This window comes from Poecilia latipinna, unplaced genomic scaffold (genome assembly GCF_001443285.1).
Source record: "Poecilia latipinna isolate Pla-1442-1.1 unplaced genomic scaffold, P_latipinna-1.0 Scaffold20, whole genome shotgun sequence".
NCBI classification, from domain to species: Eukaryota; Metazoa; Chordata; class Actinopteri; order Cyprinodontiformes; family Poeciliidae; genus Poecilia; species Poecilia latipinna.
In genome coordinates, this window is record NW_015112636.1 from 670,572 (window position 1) to 693,552 (window position 22,981).

Here is a 22,981-nt window from a genome sequence, read left to right on the forward strand (position 1 = left end):
AAGTGTAGTGAAGAGAAGCAGCAGATGCAGGCCAGATGCTAGAGACTTCAGTCATACATGCACCTAACCGGTTTTCCTGTTAATTCTGTCATCGTTGGAAAGTATTTAGTTGTTTTTTTAGGTTAAATTGAAAAAAATCTTCATGAAACTGAAGGGGGAAAGAAAATGTAAATTAACTGTATAGTTTTAGAATGTGGAAAACTACCAATCAAGTGTTTCTCTTTGTTTTTGTGTCTTCAACTATTACCCCAAGAGATTCGTTGGTTCCAGAGACTCACCAAACACAACTTAGGACTGAGCTTTGACCTTTGACATATTAGGATGAAAGATTTATTTTTTTTAAAAAGTAGCAAGTGGGCTTCTTTCTCAGCCTCCAGAAAAAAAAAAAAACATTCTAGTTTCTAAGCTATAAACATAAAGGGACATTTTACATTGTGTTTATTTTGTAACGTTGTGAGAGAACAGGTGCTGTTTTAATAGAGATTCTTCAAGCAATATGTAACATGTAACAGTAATAAAATTTTTAAACAATGCATTTAAATCAGGTTGATCTGGTTTCCTAGTACAGAATTAAATACTAAACTAAAATTGTAATATTGTATTGTATTTCTAATAAAGACTTGGTTGAACTGCATCTCCTCTATCTCAAGATTGTCTGTTTCTTAAGGACTCTTACATTTCCAATAACGTTCTTGACCAGTAGAGGGAGCAATCAACATTGGTTCCCTGGAAATTCTAGCAAGTTCGGGGGCAAATTGGCATGAAAAAGGGTTATTTGGATTACTCAATAATGTAGGAGGCTCAAGAAAAAAGTGCTGTAGACATGTCCAGGCATTCTGCGCATAAAAATAATGAAAGCAACAGAAAGAAAATATTTTTCGCTGCTGCCATCTCCTGGTAGGACCAATATGATATGATATACTATGTTTTTTTAAATAAATAAATAAATAAATAAATAAATAAATAAATAAATAAATAAATAAAGTTAGGCATTGATAAAAAACATGAAACGTTTAATTGTTTACGACTTTGAAATGAAAACAACTAAATGGATATCTAAAGATATATATGCATATTTTGTTTTATGACAGAATAATTACTTTTTGACATGAGGTTAGAATATTAGCTCAATTTCATTTTGCGAAGTGAATGAATTTTGATCGGCGCGGAGCACAGTAGCGCAGCTCCGCCGCTCTGTGTTGTTTTGGTTAGCTTCGGCTAGCTTCATGCTTTTCGCTGTAGCCGGTTGTTGCGGTGATGGCTCTCCCATGAGGTGGGAGAGCGGGACTGCTTTTTCTCTGATTAAACATTGACTCAAGTGTCGCTGACATGGCCGGGGTTTTCGATATCGACTTGGATCAACCGGATGAGAATGTCTCTGACGACGAACTTGAGGATGGGGTGAGTTTATTGCTGAGCCCGCCGTTTGCTAGCTAATTAACTAGCACTCGGCAGCTTTGCGGCCTGTATTGCTAATCTCAATTCCACGGCTTCCATTATCGGACATTTTATTACCCGCCCTTTGCCTCTTAAGTTATGTTTAGACTTTTATAACATATTGCTGTGACAGAATTACACGCATATTCGAACCGTTTCCTGTGTCTGAAAGGTTAAAGTTTTCATCGATATTGAATGTAGGTACTAGATATGAGCCGAACCCTACGGTTAGTTTAGCTCAGTAAAATATACAGTAAAGTTGTACACAGATTCTCAACAAATTACTAATAAGGAGCTTATTCTACATCAAATAAGCTGAAATTCAAGTTCGTGATATTGCAAATAAACATAAGTGTTACTCATACAACATGAATACTTGTCCGACAATAGAGGTACCTGCGGTTTGACGCTTTATATTAGCGTATGACACCGCTACGTGTATTACCATGTAAATGGGTGTTAAAGTTCAAACGCTTTGACGTATTTACCTCGAAGTATAGTTTATTTTGTAAATAATTTTACAAAATTAATTAATACTATACTGAGTAACAGTATGCTATTATGCTAACAAGTCTGTCCAAAATCTCTGCAGTGTTAGCTAGTTTCCCTTCCACTTTTTACTTTGGCGTCATGTTAAAAATCCCCTTTTTGTTTTGGTTTTAAATTTAACTAATTATGTATGGATTTTATTTATGAATACGAACCGCGTTTTTTTTTTGTTTTTTTTTAACTCGCTTGGAAATGACTGTATTCATATTGTTAAACATTAGCTTCAAGTTAGCATGAATATTGGGTTTAATGTTTGTTTACATTGTTGTGTTCTGTTGTCGCTTTTGCTTTTAGAACCAGCATGGTGAATACATGGACCAATGCAGCAGCTTTGAATTGTAAGTAATGATTCACTGCATCCTGACTGATTTGGTCAGCTGCCTGGACCGTAGTAGCTACACTGTTAACACTGACCTACCCATACAGTGGAGTTAAGCTCAGTTTATTAATATTAATATTTATTTTCCTACTGATGATTATCAGCTCAAATGGCTTTCTTTTGTAAATTAATCTACTGCCTGAAGGCACTAAATGCCGCTGAGAAAGACTGGAACATTTCCAGCAGTAACATTAACAGTTAAAACGCCATCAGACGGTTCTTTCGCATTGCTGTTCAGAAGAATTTCTTGGATCATGTTATTGAATAATTAACTAGCAGGAAAACTTCAGCTTTGTGGTTTTCTGTAATGATCTGTGCACAACACTGATAGAAAGCATCGTATGATTGTCTAAGCTGCAGCTGAAGCTCCTGTTTTCTTTCAATTTAATAGAATCAAATTCAGTTGGATTCAATTCAGATTATTTATATTGCACCGGATTACTCCAGATGTCCTCCCGAGGCACTTTACAAACATCTGCAATTTTTATGCAGTCATAGAAGCGCTTTGAAGAAAACTCTTTGGTTTTCTGCTGTCTCTCACTGTCAAACTGAAAGATCCCAGCGAATGGGCTGTTGCATCGTGGGATGGTGCCAAGTTTTTTTTTTATTGTTATTATTTTGTAAAGCATAAAGCCATACAAAACTTTCAAGATGGCTCTCTAAATCAGTGCTTCTCAATTCCAGTCCTCAGGCCCCCCTGCTCTGCATGTTTTAGATGTGCCTCTATTCCAGAACAGCTGATTTAAATGACTGTATTACCTTTTCTGCAGCCATCAAGTACTGCAGAAGCCTGTTAATCACCTACAGATTCAATCCAGGTGTTTGGCAGAAGGGAAACACCTAAAACAAATTGAGAAGCACTGCTCTAAATCATGCGCTGTTCTTCTCAGAGAATTTTACCTGAATATTACCCAGAAACATACTGATATGTTAAATTCTCCATATTTCCTACTAGCTCAGAACACTGAAACCCGGTGTCTCAGTGAGACTTACCTGCATAAATAAAAGTTAATTGATTACTGATTGCATATCAGTACTAGGGAGGCAAGTTATCAATTAAAGAGTTAACCTAAAGTTGATTAATCTAATTGACTGACTCAACAATTAATTGATAAACGACTATTTTCTTAAAAACCTGAGCTTTCTCTTGAATCCAGAAGGTCACTTGCCTTTCTTTTTGGCATGAAGGAAGAAAATTTAATAACACTAAATAGAAAAAAAGGAAGTCATATTTTACCCATTTTTTTTTAAATGCAATTTGTGTTAAATACTGACTGAATAAACAAATAAATGTGGTTTTCTCACAGGATTAAATTTACACATATTTATAAAATATAACACAGAAAGTCATAAGTTTGCTGAAGCTAAAAATAGAATATGAAAACAAAATTATGTGAAATACCAAACACCCCAGACTTTATCGCCTTCGAGGCACATTAATCATTTTAGGTTGAGAAGTTGATGCTGCTTCGCCATGATGCACCACTGAATGAGCGTCATTAAAGCGAAACTTAAGGAGCTTGTCGAGTTTTGAAATAAATATAAAAAATATTTCAAAACAGAACCGGATAAAGTGTATTTTTCATCCGGCCCTGAACTCTGTGTGGCCCATTTCTCTTTACCGGTAAGGCCAGAGTCTTCAATTCTGGCTCAAGGATGACCAGCGGCGCCCTCTGCTGGTCGGCGGCCAAACTACACCACTAAAAGAACGTCTAATCGGACGTTATTAGTTTGATTGGAACTAATTTTAATCTTGTAAACCATTAATTGACAGTTAATTGTAAGTCGATTAATTGTTTGCATCCCTAGTGCTGATATATGCTTTCTAGAAACGCATGTTGAAGCTTTTCCGTTTTCCACTGGGCTTCATCTCCTCATCTCATCAAGCAGCAGGAATGCTAAAACAAATTATCCTTCAGAGAAGAAAACGTTGCTGGCTTTTATGAGTTAAAAGCAGTAAAGCTGTTCCTTTCACAACTATTAAAACATCCTAATTAAACACCAACTGTTTAATAAGGTCAAGCATTTTAAAAAACGTTACATTTTTCTTTTTTTTTTTTTTCTTTTTTTAACCTCTTGGTGTTTTCTGGTACTTTTTACGGACATGTCTGAATAAAGCAGCGAGGAACATTAACCACTCTTACTTTAACAGACTGATCAACAGCTTAATGCTTTAATATTGTTTCCATGTCTTGAAATGCTTTTCAGACCTTTCAGTAGGCTAGCAACGTCTCTGGTTAAGCATATAAAAGAAAACACACACACACAAGTCATTTTGTTGTTTTTCACTCCAAAACAAAAATAAAAGAAAAAAACAACATGAGGGAGTGAAATTTTTAGCCGTACCCACTCACCTCATCTGGTCAGCTTTTGTTTTTGTATCTTTTTTTGTTTTTTTGCAAATTAGAAAGGTTTTGCTCATGTTGAATTCTTTGTAATTACTGCCTGGTAACTTGTTGTTTTCAATTTTTGTCTTCCAGCAACATGGACGGGTGTGAAAAGTTTGAGATTTCGGAGAACAGCGTAAACAAGGGAACGGAGCAGATCGGACCTGAATGCTTTGAGCTGCTGAAGGTTTTGGGAAAAGGTGGCTACGGAAAGGTGAGGCTTCGTGTCTTTCTGTTCTCGTCCCTCGATCTTTGACCTTTGACGGACTGCTTTTCATTTGACACTTTTGAGTCGATCACAGTGAGGTTCGGTTGTTTTCCTCTCGTTTTCAAGCTTTTGCTGAAATACAGAACACGAAAGTAGTCCAGAGTGATCCCAGCCGGTGGGGGATTTTTACGCCAAAGGGGCTTGTTACAGGAAATGTCAGCACAGTTTTACATTGTCATTGTTGTTTATCAACTCTGCAGTTCCGCTACGTCAATATTTGTGTTTGTGGTTAAAAGAAAAAACAAAATGTTTGGACCTGGAACCGTCAGATCTCATACTCATTACTGTGCAAAAGTATTCATAGCTTCTGAATTTTTACACGTTTTGTCATGTTAAAACCACAAACTTGTTTCTCTTTTTTTGCAAACACTGAATTGAAATTTGTTTTTAGCCCCATTTACTCGCATCTCGCCATGAAAAACACCATCCCTACTACAAAAAACACGGTGGTGGCAGCATCATGCTGTGGGGGTACTATTAAATGGTTTGAGCTAGAGACAGGACAACTGGAAGAAGAGTGATAGACGCTGCAGAAGACCTGAGATTGGAGCGGAGAATATCCTCCTCCCGTGTTAATAACCATAAACGTACAACTAGAGCTACAGTTAATTGGTTTAAATAGAACGGACCAGTCAAAGTCCAGAACTGAGGTATTTTTTTCTATTTGTTTAGAATAATCTGCGAACATTTCAACTTGTTTTTTTTGTATAATATATTTCAGCAACAAGGCAGTTCAAAGTGTTTTACTCCATTAAAAACATACATTTACCGATTATGAAATAAATGATACATTTTGTCAAATGTCATCAGCAAATCCAGTTATTATGAATCAAAGACAGCTCTAAACTGGTGGGGTTAATGTTTTTTTTAGACTTGATTTGAGGAACGTCACTGTTTCGGCAGTCTTGCAGTTTTCTGGCAGTTTGTTCCAGATATGTGGAGCACAGAAACCTGAGTGCTGCCACACATTTCAGATATTTGTGGTGAAGAAAACACATAAAATTACATTGCACATTGATGTGCTCTCTTTTTGTTGTTGTTGTTGAACATCACAAAATATCTTGTGGTTGTAACATAACATGTGAGAAAGTCGAAGTAGCAGGAATACATATGGAAGTTACTGGAAGGCTCCTCTGCTGCTGTAAAAGCTTTTGGCGTAGCGACGGCGCCCTGTTGCTACGCCAGTCCTGGAAGCGGTGAGCCGTGTCCGCGTTGGTTTATTTTTGTAATAGCAGGGATGGGTCTTAATCGTCACAGGAAGAGGGGAAAAAAAAAAAAAAAACGTGAAAGTCAGAGCCTTACTTGTTGCTGACTTCGACGAATCGTTCTGCTTAACAGCAGATTCCGGCGTCATTTCAAGTGGAAATCCCCCCAGTTAGTCTGGAATATGTCTAATTATGCTCTAACCTCGGATTAGTATCTAATCATCGTCTCTACTTCTGGTAAATGAACTTGAAGTTATTGCTGTGGCTGGAAGCGCTGCTGCTGCTGCTGCTGCTGTTGTTGTTGTCGTCATGGTCCCCCACCGCCCGTTCAGGTCGGCCCTAACAGCGAGCGCAGATACCAGCCAGATGCATTAAATAAACTACCCGTGTTCTCGTTGCGATGACTGCATAGTCTATTACAGGGATGTGGCTCATTATTAACCGCAGCTCACATCAGCCGCAGCTGTTACGTCTGCGGGAAACATTGTTTTACAGCCAGTCCTAGAAATACCTGGTATGTGATTGCTGGTTGTGTCTTTAAATAATTGTGGTGAATCTGGTGCAGATGCCTCCAGGGCGAAACGCCGCCGCACGACACGCGCCGCAGCTGTAACCTCTGCGACACTCCATTGTGTTCCTCCAAGGAGCAGAACGTGTTTTAATCCTTTAGAGTTTAATTCCTGCTCGCTCCACGCGGGACGCTGCAGTTCCGCTTTCCTCCGAAGAGCGAAGTTTAAACTTTCAATATGGCTGAAGTCATGGAACTCTGTTTGATATTAATGCTTTCCTGTTCTTTTATGGCGTGATTTTATTTTGACAAGTAATTTTGGTTTGCGTTTGATGAGCATGTCGTCGTTCCAAGTGGAGCAACTCTGCCACCTGCTGACGTAAATCAGCTCCTGCAGGCCTTTGAAATGTCCAAATTAAGCCTGTTGCTACAAATAATCGATAGATTAAAGTGAGCATTTTTATGTTTTATTTATTAAAAAAATTTTTCAAGGGAAATTTTGTTTTGTAGAGACATAATTCATTTGATTTACGGTTTCAGTTGTGTGTGGTTTTTAATACTGTTTACTGTCAGCTTCAGACCGACTGATTTTTGTCGCCGTTGATTTTTTTTTTTTTTTTCCAGGTCTTCCAGGTTCGTAAAGTGACAGGCGCTGCCTCTGGGAAAATCTTCGCCATGAAAGTTTTGAAGAAGGTTAGTGGATCTAATTTCCTCTCATACATCAGAGGCAAAACCTCTAATCTGCATGTGCAAAGCAAATGTACTCAGTGGGGAACAACCGGTGGGTGATTATTCTACGCACAGTCGAACTCTTGTTTCTCTTCCTTCCCAGGCCATGATTGTGCGTAATGCAAAAGACACAGCACACACCAAAGCAGAGAGGAACATTTTGGAGGAGGTGAAGCATCCCTTCATCGTGGACCTCATCTATGCCTTCCAGACTGGAGGAAAGCTCTACCTGATCCTGGAGTATCTGAGCGGTACGATCATAGCTCATGTTCTGCCATCGTTTCTATAAACACAGGACGTGACGTGCGTATCAAACACTGCCTACGTTTATTCGTGTAATAGATCTTGAAACAGATTGTGGTGACTGCAGGTGGAGAGCTTTTCATGCAGCTAGAAAGAGAGGGGATCTTCATGGAAGACACGGCGTGGTGAGAAAAATCTCCAGCTACAGACACTGAAAACACATTAATTAGAGGTGGGGGGAAACATGCAGAGGTCTCCACGGTCCTGTTAAAAATCCTGGTTTTTGGGATTTTTAAAAAGTCAGACCAAGAGAAATCATTTGAAAGGCATTTTCACGTTTGATGTGGAAAATCGGCGAAGGGATTTTGGCACTGATTTACGCCGTCTCTGTTTTTTAATAACCATTTGCTAAAATTAGCGGTTTCTGCCGTCACTAAAGTGTTTTTTGCCATTGACAGTTTCTATCTGGCGGAGATCTCCATGGCGTTGGGTCACCTGCACCAGAAAGGGATCATCTATAGAGACCTGAAGCCTGAGAACATTATGCTCAACAACAACGGTACAGACAGCTCCCTGGACTGAGGAGTGCAGTCACGGTCACACACTTTTTAAACATTTCTACGTTGTACTGAAGACTTTTTTACGGGGTTTGAAAGTAGAAGCGTGGAAATATTCATCAAAGTGCCTCAAAATGTAAACTTTTGGAGTAGAAGCCGACATGTTGGATACCGACGTCTGGTCACTGATTGTGACTTAACGTGTCAGTTGCCGGGGGCGATATGGATGTAAAGTTTTATTACAATATCGAGTTTTGCCCGGAAAATCTGCTTTTATTTATATTGGAAAAAAATGTTAAACAGGAAATGTGAAAATATTTCTGGGTAATTATGTTACTGGAAGACATTGACAATACTGAGATATTTGCATTCGAAACCAGGCAAAAATACATGGTAAGATTGAATGTTTTCCCAGTGTTCACAAACAGAATTGCTCATCTCCACCTGCTGCCAGCTTTGGGTAAGCTCTGCGCTGGAGGCAACAACATTCCCTCTCATTTAGAGAAGATCCCGAAGTCCTGGTGGAAGCCTGGCGTCCTAAATTTTCAGAGTTGACATTTGGTGCGTGCGTTTCTCCAGAGGAAAACCATTCCTAACACAAGAAAACAATGATTCCAAAACACATCTGGTCCGGTTTGCTGTTAGATTGAAAACACTGTGCATTATCCCCAGAAAAGCTCACGGCACAAGTTAGCAAAACACGGCATTTGTGCCTCTGCCAAAGACCTTTTTGACCGTGACCGAGCGCATTTTTCCATCTAACTTTGATATTTGTATCACGTGAGGAACCTGATTCAAATCAGTTGTGAGTGCACTGAACTCCGAGGCCTCCGTACTTTAACGATTTATTGATCATGTGGCGTCTAGGTGGCTTCTGAAGCAGTTCTCCTTCTGCTTTGCAGGACATGTGAAGCTGACAGACTTTGGTCTGTGCAAAGAGTCCATCCACGACGGAACGTACACCCACACTTTCTGTGGAACCATCGAGTACATGTACGGCAGTCTGTTGTCCTGCAGTCCCTGTGGATTCATTTGAGCTGCAGATATTAAGGCGTGTGAACGATGTCCTTCCTTCCTTCCCTCCCCTTCCTTCCTCAGGGCTCCGGAGATCCTTATGAGGAGCGGCCACAACCGCGCGGTGGACTGGTGGAGTCTCGGAGCGCTCATGTACGACATGCTGACTGGAGCAGTAAGTCCGTACCGATCTCCTTGTTTTTTGTGTGTTTGTTTTTTAAGAAGGGATTAGTTTCTGACCAACGTTTCTCCGTCAGCCTCCGTTTACAGGTGAAAACAGGAAGAAGACGATTGACAAAATCCTGAAATGCAAACTCAGCCTTCCACCTTACCTCACACAAGAAGCCAGGGAGCTCCTGAAAAAGGTGAGCTGGTCGAAGCCTCGCTAGAGCTAACGATTATCTTAGCAATCGATTGACCAATTGATTAATCGGATAAAAAAAAATTCTACAGATTTTTCATTTAACCACTGGAGCCTTTTTAATACGTTAGAAATACATGAAAAGATGCAAATAAATAATTCACTTAGTTTTCTACATAAGAAAATGAACAATTCATTGCCTAAAATGCAAAAACAAAGTATTAATTTAGTAAATCTGATCTGAGTGGAGGCAAAACAAAGGTGTTTATATCCTAAAAGCAAAATATATTTATTTTTGTACAGTTTTGGTTTTCTCTTTTGAATTGTCTTTTTTGACTCTGTATATTCCAGTTAACGACTAATTGATTACTAAATTACTAGACAATTATTTCAACAGCAGATTAATCACGATTAATCAGATTTATCGCAATGAAACAATTAATCGTTCCATCCCAACTAGAATGTTTCAACCTGGTGGGGATGAAACTCCACCACAGGTCTGGAAAAGACTGTATTTGATTATCCACACCACAATTTATCAATGATATGGGGGAGGAGAGTTTAATTCCGGGAAAACTGTGGAAATAAAGACATAAAACTGAATCTAGTGAAGCTGGAAAATCCCCTCTTCAACCTGTTTTCTCGCCAGCTGCTGAGACGAAGTCCTTCATCACGACTCGGCGGTGGATCCGGCGACTCCGCCGACGTCCAGGTAAACGCATCCATCTGCATCCTGAAGGGTGAAATAGTTGGCCTGTGTTGTACCTGAAGGGAGAAATGATGTTTCCTTCCAGGCTCACTCGTTCTTCCGGTTTATAAACTGGGACGATCTCCTCGCTCGCAAAGTAGAACCTCCCTTCAAACCGTTTCTGGTGAGACTTTCTTTTCCTTTCCTTTCCATTTTACTGAAAACAGTTTTGCTAGTAGAAGCTTTAACAGACATTTCTACAAATAACATCCCCGTTTTGTGACACCTCGAGATCACCCCGGCTCTCGCAGGCTTTCACTTCTCTCCAGCGTTCACTCGGTGTTTCGTAGAAGTCAGTGATGACCCCTTTTCACTGCGCGGTGATTAACAGTTTGGCTTCTCCTGGCAGCAATCGGCTGACGACGTCAGCCAGTTTGACTCCAAGTTCACCAGCCAGACTCCAGTGGACAGCCCCGACGACTCCACGCTCAGCGAAAGCGCTAATCAAGTCTTCCTGGTGAGTTTGAAGTGCCAGGCGGAGCGGCACACCGTCAGCCTCACACTGACATCACGATGTGCGTCGTCGGTCATAGAAGTGCTGGGCGATGAATGGGTCTCATTGGTTAATCACATTTTTGGTTTTTGAAGATTTCATCTTTGGAAAATCTGGATTTTTTTTCTCTTTTTGAAATTTTCTTTGTGATTTCAGCACGCAGAGGGCTGCCATTTTCTCATCTTTTTTTCTCATTAAAATGACTTTTTCATCATTTTAAGATGTTCTTCTGGTAAAATTGCGTATTTATTCTGCTGTCATTATGACTATATTCTCGTAATTAAACTAAACTTTTTTCCGCCTGGCCCCAATACTCCGTGGTACAACTTGTAGTAGCACCGATAAATCGGCTCCAATTGTCCTTAAGTTTGGGAGAGCGATGATCAGCCAGTCTCTGTTGCATAGGAAGCTGATCTTCTTCACTGATCTTCTCCATCTCCACAAAGGTCTGAAATTTATCCACTGTCCTCTTTTGTTTTGCTGTGAGAGAGACCCAGCAGACCAGCACAACCTCTGACTTCTGGATGTGTGCAGAAAACAATAGCCCTGTGTGTCTGCACATCCTTAAGCTAGCAAAAGTTAAGGCTTTGAAATGTCTTCAATTAATTTTAAAACATTTGACGACCTTCAGTGCATTAATCGCAGGTCTTAAATTTTTGTCTTGGCATGGCTTTTTAAAACTGAATATTTTGTTTTTTTTAGTTTTTTTTTTTTTTTTTCGCAGGACTTTTCTGTCAGGCAAAAAGTTTAAGTCACACTCAGACATCTTTGCTGCGTTTGCTGACATACCCTTGCTAGCTAGGTAGCTCTTTTTTTTCTTTTTGCCTCTATCATGGGTTAGTGCAAATTTATCACGAGTTGGCTAGATAGACAATGTTTGTACGTTTCTGTTGAGATACAGGTCTCAAATCCAAATCATACTGGTCTTAAAAAGTCTTAAATTTGATTTAGTGAAACCCCCAGAAACACTGTGGTCACCCCACTGCTGCCAGCTTATTAACTTACATATTGAGCAACCTTTTAAGACCAAAATAATCTGAATTGGTAGGTCAAGCTTTTTAAAGATCATCGCATGACCAGAAAACTGCACTTGGACAGAGAAATGGTTTCCTCCAAAGAAAAGCACACAGCTTTTCTAACATGTAGGAATGAGACCGGTCGGTTCCCCTGTCAGGACAGATCAAGCTTAAACCTTTTTGGTGGATCTCTAGCAAGAAAAACCAAAACATTATTGCCACTTAAACGTCAAATGGCTTATACTTTATTGATGGGATGTCTTTGGCAAAGACTACAGAAGAAGAAACGAACCCGACACGACGCCTCCTGACCCTTCCCGGAGATTTGCTGGATGCTGTTGACCAATCTCGCCACTTTTAAAAAAAAAAAAAAAATCCTGTTTCATTCCTAAATCTTGAACTTAATGTCCCTGATTTCCGGTATAACTCCCGATTTGGTTTGGTTTGCAGGTATCCTGCAAGTAAACTCAGAAAAGAAAAAAAAAAAAGAGAGCAGCTCTGTCTGTAATGTCTCTCCTGTTTTCTTTTCACCGATCATTGTCTTACGAGAACCAGTTAATGCCTCCCATGTGTTTTACACACACAGACACCCCCGCCTTCCCTCCCCTGTTTTCCTGGAAGCTTCTTCCACCACATTGCATGTTATGGTTTACTCAGTTTCATTGCTCATCATCAGCTGTGGGTTGTTTTTGGAAATCTGGTCTTTGAAGAGGTGGGACTCAGATGCCTCTCTTGTGTTTTGTCCCTCTCCTCCTCTGCTGCAGGGTTTCACGTACGTAGCCCCATCTGTGCTCGAGAACCTGAAGGAGAAATTCTCCTTCGAGCCAAAGGTCCGCTCCCCGCGGAAGTTCCCTGGAAGCCCAAGGACACCTGTGAGGTAACAGTGCTGTTTTTGTCTCGGGTTTTGTTGAATCACCTCGGTCTTTGACAAGTTTTTCCAAAACAAGTCTCCCCCTGTTGATGACTCATTTGCTGACCTTGTAAATGTAGATTGCTGGGCCTCGCTGGAGCTGCGGTCAGAGCATAGTTCATGAGTACGTCTGCTCCGAGTCTGTAGATTCTCCGATTTCCAATCATTGGCTTTTCTGAAGTTGCTCAGTTAGCTGATTCTGGTTTCTGTTGCTGAACTGCGTTCATGACATAAACCCTCGATATGAGTCACTTTGCCCTTTCTCATCGTCCAGCTTTGTCCATCAAAGTCTCGGGTCCTGTGTGCTTTCAGAGCAGACTGTTGAGGTAGCAGAACCAAAGGGGGCGGAGCTTACAACATCGCAGTGTTTCCTTCATTTTAGGCTTTTGTTCTGTTAATGAAAGCATCAGCTGTCTGCTTCAGATTGTTCACATGCTAATTATGCGAATAACAATGTGTTTCTACAACAAAGTATTAAGGCCAGACTAAGAATTTATTTACCTTTTAAAATAACCATTTTACAGTAACTTTCTTACAGTCACATTTGATACCTCTCCTGTGGTTCCACAGTCCGGTGAAGTTCGCCGGAGGGGACTGCTGGCCCCGCGGGCCCCCGCTGACCGACGCGCCGGCCCTGCTCTCCCTCAGCAGCGCTATGGACCAACCCATGGAGGTCTCCACGCCGGAGCACATGGACACGAGCAGCGGCTTCATCACAGAGACCTCTGCTCCCCTTCCCATCAGGCATCCCTCCGGCCTCCACGCGGGGTCCTACAAAAAGCAGGCGTACCCCTTGAACTCCCGGCGGCCAGAGCACCTGCGAATGAACCTATGACACTCGGCTTACCTGTGAACTCCTCTCCTCTTTGCTTTTTTTTTTTATAGTTTTCGAACCTTTTTGACTGACCACGTCGACGCGGATCACCAGCTCTTCCAGCAGCGCCTTCTCCACCGGCGGTGGTCTCGGTTGAACTCGGCCGGCATTATATGATTTTACTGGTGCTCTTTTAACTGCGGATCTGCGCTGTTGTTTTCCTACGGTGTTCTTTTTCTAGGACAGAGAGAGTTTATTGCTACTTTAATACGCCGTTTTCAGGCGATTTGAAAACATGCTTTGGGATCACGTATTTAGTCGTTAAACCTATCAGACGGACCAGTCATCAAATCTCTGTTGTTTTTGGGTCGGAGTGGGTAGGTGCCTGACGGTAAAGAAAAATAAATTTTTTTAAAAAGCATCTATATAAAGATTTCCATTCCCAGTCATGACCAAACGCTGGCGCTGCTTCTTGCCGTGTAACTGGAATGTCTGCCGCCGGGCTTCTCTGCAGAAGCAGCTTTGTTTTGAATGTAAGCGATCCAGAAATTTGTCTCCTCCATCTCCTCCTCTTCCTCCATGTAATGACTCCCGATACTGTAATCCAGGGTGGCGGCGCTTTGTGCAGAAACAGGTTTTCAGTGTTAAAGGGAGAATTTTTTTATTTAAATTTTTTTATTATTATTTTTGGAAGCTGTGTTGTACGAACTGTGGAGCTAAGCCATTTGACCCCCTTCTTATATAAAACTGACCGCGTGGTGGGTGGCAGATTCCCCGTCTCTCGCAGTCCAAACACTTGGGAATTTCCTAAACGGGCCCAACGCACTGTTCCAATTAGCCTGCTGTTGTTTCTGGGAATGTTTGGAAAACAACCGAAGAATCACCGAGTTATCAACATTGAATGTTTCTGTCCATATTTTATATGTATATTTTTTATCATACTGACACTGTTGTTCTTATTTTTTTTTATTATTTGCATCGTTGATGTTTTTGTAAGCAGTAATCAAGGCTGTAACAATAGATTAGTGTTTGACTGAACTGACTTTTTTTATGATTCCTGTACTCCAATCACTCCTCTTAGTTTATTTTTAATTTATTTCTAATGCCATTTTGCTTCCACTGCATTATGCACTCTATGCAAAATGATGTATTTATAATGTATTAAGAGCTACAGAATGTTGGGGTCTTTTTCTCACAGTAATGATGTACAGTGTAATTTTTCTTTTTCCACTTAACTCATCTTTTAACCTCTGCTGGAGCTAGTTTTTATTTAATATTGGCAGTATTTATTTTGTGAAACATTACATCCATAGGGGATATTTAAAGAAAAATAGATTTTTTTTTAAAGACTGTTTTATTGCAGATATAAACCAATGGGAGTGGCATTGTGCCTTTAAGTTGCAGTGTACACGATTGATGTGCAGTTAGCTGTAAATGGGATTAGCTTCTGGATTAGGCCGGGATTGATCCCCAACTTTCACTCATTCAACAGATGTGCACTTCTTTGCTTTTCAGCATCGGTGTGGGACGTTCTGACCGGGACGACTCTAAAGCACCTTCCACATCTCGTCCCACTTTATTTCCGGTTTCATTATTCCCTCCCCTGCTTGAAGGGGCAAATCTAGGAATGACGACACGTATCATGTACATAACGGAATCATAATAAAAACAATGGTTTGTAAATCCTGGCGGCGCGGTGGATTGCTTGGCATGCTCAGCAGAGGGAGACGGCAATAAAGTTTTCCTCTTTTTTTTTTTTTTAGTGTGGAAATTTGTACAAATTGAGAAAACAATTTTGAGGGGGAAAAATAAGCTAAACTGAATGTGGCTGGACGTGTTGGTTACTTTTTCTTCATCAGAATGTCACATTTTTCAAGCAAACTGAGCAAAAGCTGTTCATCAGCGGAAATCCTCCAGCAAATTGACACGTCAAGTTTGCACAAAGAAAATCAAATGCAAATCTTTATTCAGATAATTGATGAACAAAAGTGAAGTTTAATACATAAAATAGAGCCCAATCTTTGGTCTTTACAAAAAGACAGTGAAGTCACCCCTATAGAAAAATAATTTATGTGAAAATCAATCTCAAAGCAGGAGTTTAAATCAGACATGAAAAAAGCACACAAAGATTTTTGCCCAGAGTAGAGGTTTGCCTTGTTTTACATTTATCAGTTCACCAGTGCTGGATGATAAAAAATAGAATAAAATTTTGTATTTGTTCCAAGTTTTAAATACTTGATGTGAATCTTTTAGTATCCCGTGTCAAACTATTCCAGCAGCATCAATTCTGACACCTGGAAGGTTTATATTGCCATAAAAGGTGACAAACGTGACTACAACTCAAAAGGAAACTGAAGGAAATGTAAAATAAAAATACTTTAGGACACAGATTTCTCTGGAAGAAGAGATGAACGGGTAGAAAACCACGCCACCTCCAGGAAGCCTCGCCCTTAACACTACTGAGAAACGTGCGTACAACAACAAACGCTGGTGAGGTTCGAAAAGGACAAAGAAAAACCCGGATTACGGAAAAATGAATACCGCCGACCCACACGCACACACTCTGTGGTCTGGTGAGTCAATAAATCTGCAGGTGAGGAGAAGTCGCTCCGTCCCTCCACTTGTACACCTTGTCTGTCATGACGATGCGGCAGAGCGGGCAGCTCTTCTCCCGGGTGAACCACAGAGCGATGCACTTGTCACAGAACACGTGCTGCGCAGGAGAAGAAGAAGAAGAAAAGCAGGCTAGCAACCCAGGCGTTTTGCCGTATTGAAAACTGTCTACTAAAATGTGTGATGGTTTGGTTTTTGAATAATTATATAGATAACTTTATCTAGTTCTAATGCTATTTCATAATATAAATACACCAATCTTGAGTGATCCAAGTCATAAAAAGTATTTAAAAACTTTATTTCTGCTGATGCAGAATAAAACAAATAATACCCGGTTTTAATTAGGGATGCACCGATCCACTTTTTTCACTTCTGATACCTATACCGATATCTGAGGTTCAGTATCACTGAGTTGAGTTAAAACGTTTCTTTTTTAAAAACAGGTGTAAATGAGTTAAACATTTATTTGCTAAGTCTGCACCAGTACAACACACTTGGATGCACCAATAGCTTCACAAGCTTGGTAAAACATGTAAAAATAAACTGGAACAAACCTTTCAAATTCTTCAGAAAGTTCATTTAGGAATTCTAAATTTAATGTAAAATAAATATAGCATGACATCACTCAGAGCACAAAGCACAGAACTAGACTAAGCAGATCTGCTCTTATGGATTGGATGCATCGTCACCAATACCCGATCTAGAATGTTTTTCAATATCAGGACCAGATATAAATATCAAATCGGTGCATCTCTAGTTTTTCTACATCTGAATGACCCTACAGCTACTGATCCTGTCTGTATTAAGCCAGCTTGTGTTGTTTTCCTTTACCTGGCAGATGAGAACCCGAGGGTCTCTGTATTCTCCTTGGCAGATGGGACACGCGTCTCCAGCCTCACTGCACTGAGCTCGTGTTGCTGCAGAGCCTGTATGCTGGAGCAGCATTAAAAATGTGAACACACACACACACATCTGTTCGGAAGCCCTGGTTGTTACCGCTTCGATGAAGAGAGAAGGCGTTTACCACTGACCTCGCCTGCTAGAAATATCCTCACAGTTTTCAGTAAAGACGTTCGCTGGTTGTACAATCCTAAAAGCTGAAAACGGGAAATGTTCAATGTCAGAAATCTAGACTTTGCTTCAATTTAAAAAAAAAAAAAAAAGAGAGAGGGAAATATTCACCATAAGCAGCATAAATCTATATACCCACCTTCAGTATGAGGTAGAATAAAGCCAACAGGACCCCAGTTGTGAGCCCAGAGACCCCGTCAGACTCCTGGTAGCTAACCAGGTAGCGGAACCACAGTGGAACAGGCGCTGTAGCTTGGTGCACTTGACCCAGTTCCTCAGTCAGCATCAGCCACCGGCCCTGTACACGGAAACAACCCCTCAGACACAACCGCCCAACATGAATCAGCTTTTTCTTCTCTTAAACCTGCCTGGTCCTACCTGGGTTCTGTAGGTAACGAGTGCTGAGGGAACCAGCAGGATAAGGCACTTTATTCCCATAAACAGGAACTTTATAATGAAGTTGGTGATCCCGACGGCCCAAAGGATCTCCCAGAAACCCAGCGGCTCGATGGTTGGACTTAAGAAGATGAGGCTGGAAGGAAGATGATATTCGAGTTGCACAACGTAACGCTCTTATAGTTCAGTCCTCTAAAGGCTTGCAAAAGTACAAACAAGAATCCTGTTACGTTTTTCCCACAGTGGCGCCCCAAAGGGGGGATCATTTTTCTAGCAAATTATTCACATGCAGTGAAGAAAAAAAATAACTTCTATATGTGAAAAGCTCTTTCTGCTCGACTTTACATCATTGCAGTGTAGGGCTGGTCTGTAGATTATTTTTCAGATTAACTAATTAATAATTGCATAGCAATATATACACAGCAGGAGCACATTTCAGCTTAGCTAGTGCCAAGAATGTTCTTTCAGCAAATGGCCTTTTTTGAGTCTGTATGCTCCAGTTAGCAATTAATCAATTACTAAATTAGCTGACAACTATTTCAATAATCACAATTAATCAGATTTATTTGTTTCAGTGCTGTTATGTATAAAGAGAGAGATTATTTTTTTCACTTTGCCCTCCCTAAAATCTTCACTGACCTGGTCTATGAAGATTTTCTGGGGGTGCCACTGACTTTATGTTTATCACATGGTGTCAATAAAATACAGAACAAAGTTCAAAGAATATGAATACTTCTGCAAGCCAGTGAGTCAGCTATCAGTTTTTAACCAAGTGTCTCGTCCACAAACATAAAAAAAAAAAAAATCATGTAGTAAGTGAGTAAGCCTTACGAGAAGTAAAGTGTCTCTGGGAGAAAAGTGTAGTACAGCAGGAGCGTGGAGGAGATGAGGAAGACAAGCAGCCATATGCAGCGCAGCTTCGAGTGACGATCCTGTAGGCGTGCAAAGGAGGAACATTTTCTGGGATTTTGAAAACAACGTTGATGAATGCATCATTCTGGAACTTGAAAACTAACACCGGAGCTTACCTGAAGAAAGACTTGAGTTTGAATGTTTTTATTCACATATAAAAAAGTTGTCAGGAGGCCCACCCCAACTGCTAAACCTGGGAGAAGAAGAGAAAGCATACCGGTTGACCTGTGCTCACAATTTACACCGACACTGTTATCATAACTCGTCCTCACCCAGAACATGCTGGACGACCAGCTTAGCGCACAGTATGACGAGGAAGGGAAGACTTTTTTGGATCCAACGGAACAAGCAGCGAAGCTCGGTCAGCGAGGCGCTGGGCTCGCCAGAGTCCCCATCGGGGTCAGGTGGGTCAAGCTCAGGCTCTGAGTTAGAGTGGAGCTGCGCCCGACTTTGTCCGTGCGAGTGAGAGTGGACGTGGGAGTGAGTGTGGGAGCTGACCCTGGACCTCCTGGACGACGCGCCTCCATTTGAGTCTCCAGAAGCCCCGTTCATGGACACCCTGACCTCGCTGCTGTCAGCGTTGGAAGCAGCAGCAGCAGCTGCAGCAGCAATAACTGGTGTCCCAGTGAGGAACTCTGGTTGCAGATTTAAGGATAAACCATTCCCTTCATGAACACCCCGTTCACTTGGATTAGGCTGCATTACAGTAGGAGACTCCCTCAGTTTCAGTGCTCTTTTGGAATCACGCCTAGAAGGAAAACAGACCTGTCAGACAGTGTGTGATGTTCATGATTCTGCAGCAGGAAATGAAGTACGTCAGTATTTATTTATTTATTTATTTATTTATTTATTACTTATTTACTCAACTGTCTCGCCATATTTAATAAGACTAATTAACAAACACTGACCAAGCAAATGCCCAAATAATGTTTTCAGGAGTGTTTTCTGTTAACGCTAGAAGTTAATTCAGATACTCTCCATTTTAGCAGCTCGACAGATAACACAGCTAACACTTTCCTTACCACAGCTAGCTGTTAGCAGCTAACAGCTGTTTCCTATCAGTTCATAAAGCTCCAGCTCACCTGTCATTCTGAACCCGCAGCTTCATGATAACCTTCTGGTCGCCATTTAGTACAAAACCCGGGTTTCCAAGCGAAAGAAACGCAAAACTAAACGAAAACAAAAAGCAAAGCTGAGCTGCTAGCTTCTAAGCTAAGTGGTTCATCCAAGACATTTTGACGTCGAAAGCGTCACTGACTTCTTTTCTCTCGCGTCTCCGTGAGTGTAAAATGTAGCAATACCGCCACCTACTGGAAATGTTTTCTAACTACAACTACAACTTTGTAACAACCGAAATGTATCAGTCGTACCACCGAGTTAAGAGCGGCGTTGCTTTTATGAATTACAGATTTGTTTTACTCCACAGCCATACATTTCTGACACTATTGGAAACCACTGCATGGTTCTGCCGGAGAATATAATTCTCTGTTATCTTTAACAGATGAACGCTGGTTATCTGTCATTTTTTTTGATTAGACATCATTTTTGTTTTGATGTTCTTGCTTGAAAACAAATCACTTCAGCTGTTTATGTAGCCCCATAAAATGCTGCCACACTGGCATGTCGCATGGCAAACAACTTCAACTCATATCTAAAAAGATAAAAATGAATCGTCAACATTCCAGTCTAATGTTACTTCACCAGACACGGCTTTAACTGGAAACTGGTCAGTGAGCTCCAGCCTCCTCTGCATTTCCCAACACAGACTCGTCTTTGCTATTCCACATTGTCCGACAGACAAACGGTAACGTTTAAATTGTCAACTGACAACCAAAAAAGTGATCAGAGTTCTGCTGTTACATACAACCACCTTGATAACACAACAACAGGTGTACCTGAGCACTCAGCCTCAGATTTGTTGTTTATGGTTTCGCAAACTTTGCCCCCTGGTAGACCTAGTTGTTTTTGAGCAAATCACGTTGAAAATGGCTGGGCAACCACCGTTTACCATGTAAAAAAAAATATAAGGAACAATTTAATGCCACAAGTATCTCAGAGAGTGCAGTACTTAAAAAAATATATATCTCTTAAAGGGAAAAACACAAAGTCATATGATGAAATGTTCGAAGAGTATGAATTATTAAGGCACAGTAGAAGTTATTTTTTGCATTTTATGTTAGGTATTAAACATCTGGCTTAAGGAGTTTATGAAATGTCTATATCAAAAGCATGTTGTTTTATTGTGGCTTGTCTGAACACAGAATTATTATAGTTATTTTACAGAAGTTAAAGACATTTATGTGACTGGAATTTGTAAATATAACTCTCTTATACAAGAAAAAGAAATGTTTTTGCTGTTATAACGAGTCAAGAGAAGCCCAAAGTGACCAAATATCAAAAGTAGAAGTTTAATTCCAACCTCTGCGGTGAATTAGATGCGAGAACCAGATTCCCTTTGAATCTAGTATGCGCTGCTCCTTGGACTCTCCACACAGCATTTCTCTGACTCGGATAATTACCCCAGAAATGATTCAGTGATTAAATTAACCAAAATCCTGCATTTCATTTGATTAATTTGGTTTATTGTGGCTGTCGGTGAAAGAAGTGGCTGTTTTTGGAAAAAATCTCACATCAGGAGAGAATAGCTCGGAAAAATCTCTCTCTTTCTCTTCAGGGTGGCAAAATTGGAAAGTAGTCAAGACCGGCACACAACCTTACATGTTACAAGTTCAACAGATGGCATGTGTCCTGTTGACGTCTTGACAAATGATGTTTGTCTTTCTTGTCAGGCACAATGAGATCTGCTTCTCTTGGAAGTCCATATCACACGTGGAAGAGCCGACCAAGCAGTAATCAACACAAACTATAATGTCATAAGGATTTAAAATCATTCAGCTCATAATCACAAATAGAACATCGCTATAAAACACAGTATTATTTGTCCAACTTGTCCTAAAAGCGATAATTTCACATTCCAAGTTAGTCAGCTGGAAGAAAATGACACCTAGTCTCTGAATGGTCTTACTTTGAAGTCTTTACATAAGAAAAAGATTTTCCGCTGTGAACACAGCGTACTAGCAGTGACACTGCGTGATGTCATAGCTTGGGTGACCCTTATAGTACAGTAACTTGGGCATAACTCACTTATTGTGGTTAGGTGTATAGATTGTGGTGGAAGGATTCAAATGCAGCACTCAGGCAGGTAGAAGGGCAGTAAATAAGTCGATAAACACCAGACTGAGCTGCTAAAATAAAGATAAACAGAGGCATGTATGCAGAGCTTCAGTTTATCTCATGGTATTTAACTGTAAACACTTCCAGCTATATGCATTATTGCCAGAAAAAGTGTTTGCTACCTCTTTATTTTAGACATCAGTGAAGTAACTTGTGTTGACTAGACAATATGACTTGTGCATGATTGGGCTAGATAATGAGCAACACAAATAATCTCCATAATTTTAAAGTTTTTTTACTCTAGCGGCATTTATTTGACAGTCAGTCAACAGCAAAGTAGGCCAGAGAGGGGCAAAGGTCAACGGGTCAGCACCAGTCATGGAGGTGCAGTCAGCACATATAGAGGAGTAAGGTTTCTGTTCATGGGTCACGCACTTTACCCTTGCACCACCGTTGTGTAAATCTCCATAATATTTTAAGATGACACTTTATGTTATAGTCAAACAATTTGTTGTGGCAATAAGCAAGATTAACTGACTTGCCTTCCACTGATTAACCGTGATCCTTTAAGGCAATTTTCAGTTTCAGAGATTGTTCTTCTTCTACCTTTCCTTCACCTGGGCAGAGCCGGCTCTGGATATCCATCACGGTGGTAAAACGAGGTTAATGTACTGTGGCTGTGTGAGCCGTTCCCCTGCTTTGTTCTCCTCTCAGTAATTGTGTTATTGCCCGACAGGATTGTCGGTGGATCTGCGTTGACCCAGTCAAGACATCTCAGGCGAGTCTGCGGAGGGAGGTTAACCTGACACAGAAATTGCTATCTGCCAAGATGAATGGAGCTCACCAGAGAGCAGATGAGGAGAGCAGTGACCTGACATCGTTTCTGACAGATTCTGTGCATCCCAGCAACATCTTTCTCTACTCCTCGGTGCCAGCTGCCTCCTTCTGCTGTTCTGGTCCTGCCAGACAGTCATGGAGCTGCAGTCAGCACACAAATGTCAGAGGGTGAGAATTCAGTTCAGTTCAGTTCAAACATACATTACTTATACACAAGGGAAGTTAAATGTTGTAACTTATATCATCCAACTATATTCTAAGAATTGTTGGTGAAGCTGTGGGCAGAAAGGCTCTCCAGTAGCAGTCAGTGTTCCAAAAAATCTGAAGAAACCTCTTACTGAAGTCACAAACTTCAGTAAG

The 22,981-nt window shown here is 40.7% G+C and overlaps 2 protein-coding genes and 1 long non-coding RNA gene across 4 annotated transcripts in view; 2 read left to right on the forward strand and 1 right to left on the reverse strand.

Moving 5' to 3' along the window:
• Window positions 1-1,157: 1,157 nt before the first annotated feature.
• Window positions 1,158-15,297, forward strand: LOC106949326 (ribosomal protein S6 kinase beta-1-like). The gene is made up of 15 exons (XM_015035496.1): window positions 1,158-1,401; window positions 2,281-2,324; window positions 4,846-4,966; window positions 7,358-7,426; window positions 7,566-7,713; window positions 7,833-7,890; window positions 8,164-8,264; window positions 9,165-9,255; window positions 9,361-9,451; window positions 9,534-9,641; window positions 10,287-10,349; window positions 10,432-10,509; window positions 10,735-10,842; window positions 12,659-12,771; window positions 13,375-15,297. The coding sequence occupies exons 1-15, from the start codon at window positions 1,330-1,332 to the stop codon at window positions 13,637-13,639; spliced, it is 1,530 nt and encodes a 509-aa protein (XP_014890982.1). The 5' UTR covers window positions 1,158-1,329; the 3' UTR covers window positions 13,640-15,297.
• On the reverse strand, window positions 11,133-21,040 carry rnft1 (ring finger protein, transmembrane 1). Of its 2 annotated transcripts, none has more exons than XR_001425352.1 (10): window positions 19,693-19,906; window positions 18,883-19,358; window positions 18,727-18,803; window positions 18,530-18,630; window positions 17,681-17,834; window positions 17,442-17,600; window positions 17,263-17,328; window positions 17,063-17,164; window positions 16,074-16,331; window positions 11,133-11,144 (listed from the first exon to the last, which is right to left on the reverse strand). XR_001425352.1 is itself a non-coding variant. In XM_015035509.1 (10 exons), exons 2-10 carry the CDS (start codon window positions 19,716-19,718, stop codon window positions 16,197-16,199), a joined length of 1,296 nt encoding a protein of 431 aa, XP_014890995.1. In that variant the 5' UTR covers window positions 19,719-19,863; window positions 21,030-21,040; the 3' UTR covers window positions 15,568-16,196. The 2 variants fall into 2 exon arrangements, 1 of the variants encoding a protein (XP_014890995.1); XM_015035509.1 differs by lacking the exon at window positions 11,133-11,144 and adding an exon at window positions 21,030-21,040 and having other exon boundaries at window positions 15,568-16,331; window positions 19,693-19,863.
• Window positions 21,041-22,206: 1,166 nt separating this feature from the next.
• Window positions 22,207-22,981, forward strand: part of LOC106949345 (uncharacterized) — a 6,364-nt gene continuing 5,589 nt past the window's right edge. The window contains exons 1-2 of the long non-coding RNA XR_001425357.1: window positions 22,207-22,436; window positions 22,521-22,789. This is a non-coding gene — a long non-coding RNA (uncharacterized LOC106949345). The remainder of the gene's footprint in view (window positions 22,437-22,520; window positions 22,790-22,981) is intronic.

Coding starts and splice junctions, on each gene's coding strand:
- LOC106949326 (XM_015035496.1), top strand. CDS start 1,330: ATGGCCGGGGTTTTCGATATCGACTTGGATCAACCGGATGAGAATGTC. Junction 4,967..7,357: donor GAAAAGGTGGCTACGGAAAG/GTGAGGCTTCGT, acceptor TTTTTTTTCCAG/GTCTTCCAGGTTCGTAAAGT. Junction 7,427..7,565: donor CCATGAAAGTTTTGAAGAAG/GTTAGTGGATCT, acceptor CTTCCTTCCCAG/GCCATGATTGTGCGTAATGC.
- rnft1 (XM_015035509.1), bottom strand. CDS start 19,718: ATGAAGCTGCGGGTTCAGAATGACAG. Junction 18,804..18,882: donor GGTCGTCCAGCATGTTCTGG/GTGAGGACGAGT, acceptor TTCTTCTCCCAG/GTTTAGCAGTTGGGGTGGGC. Junction 17,835..18,529: donor CCAGAGACACTTTACTTCTC/GTAAGGCTTACT, acceptor TCTTCCTTCCAG/CCTCATCTTCTTAAGTCCAA.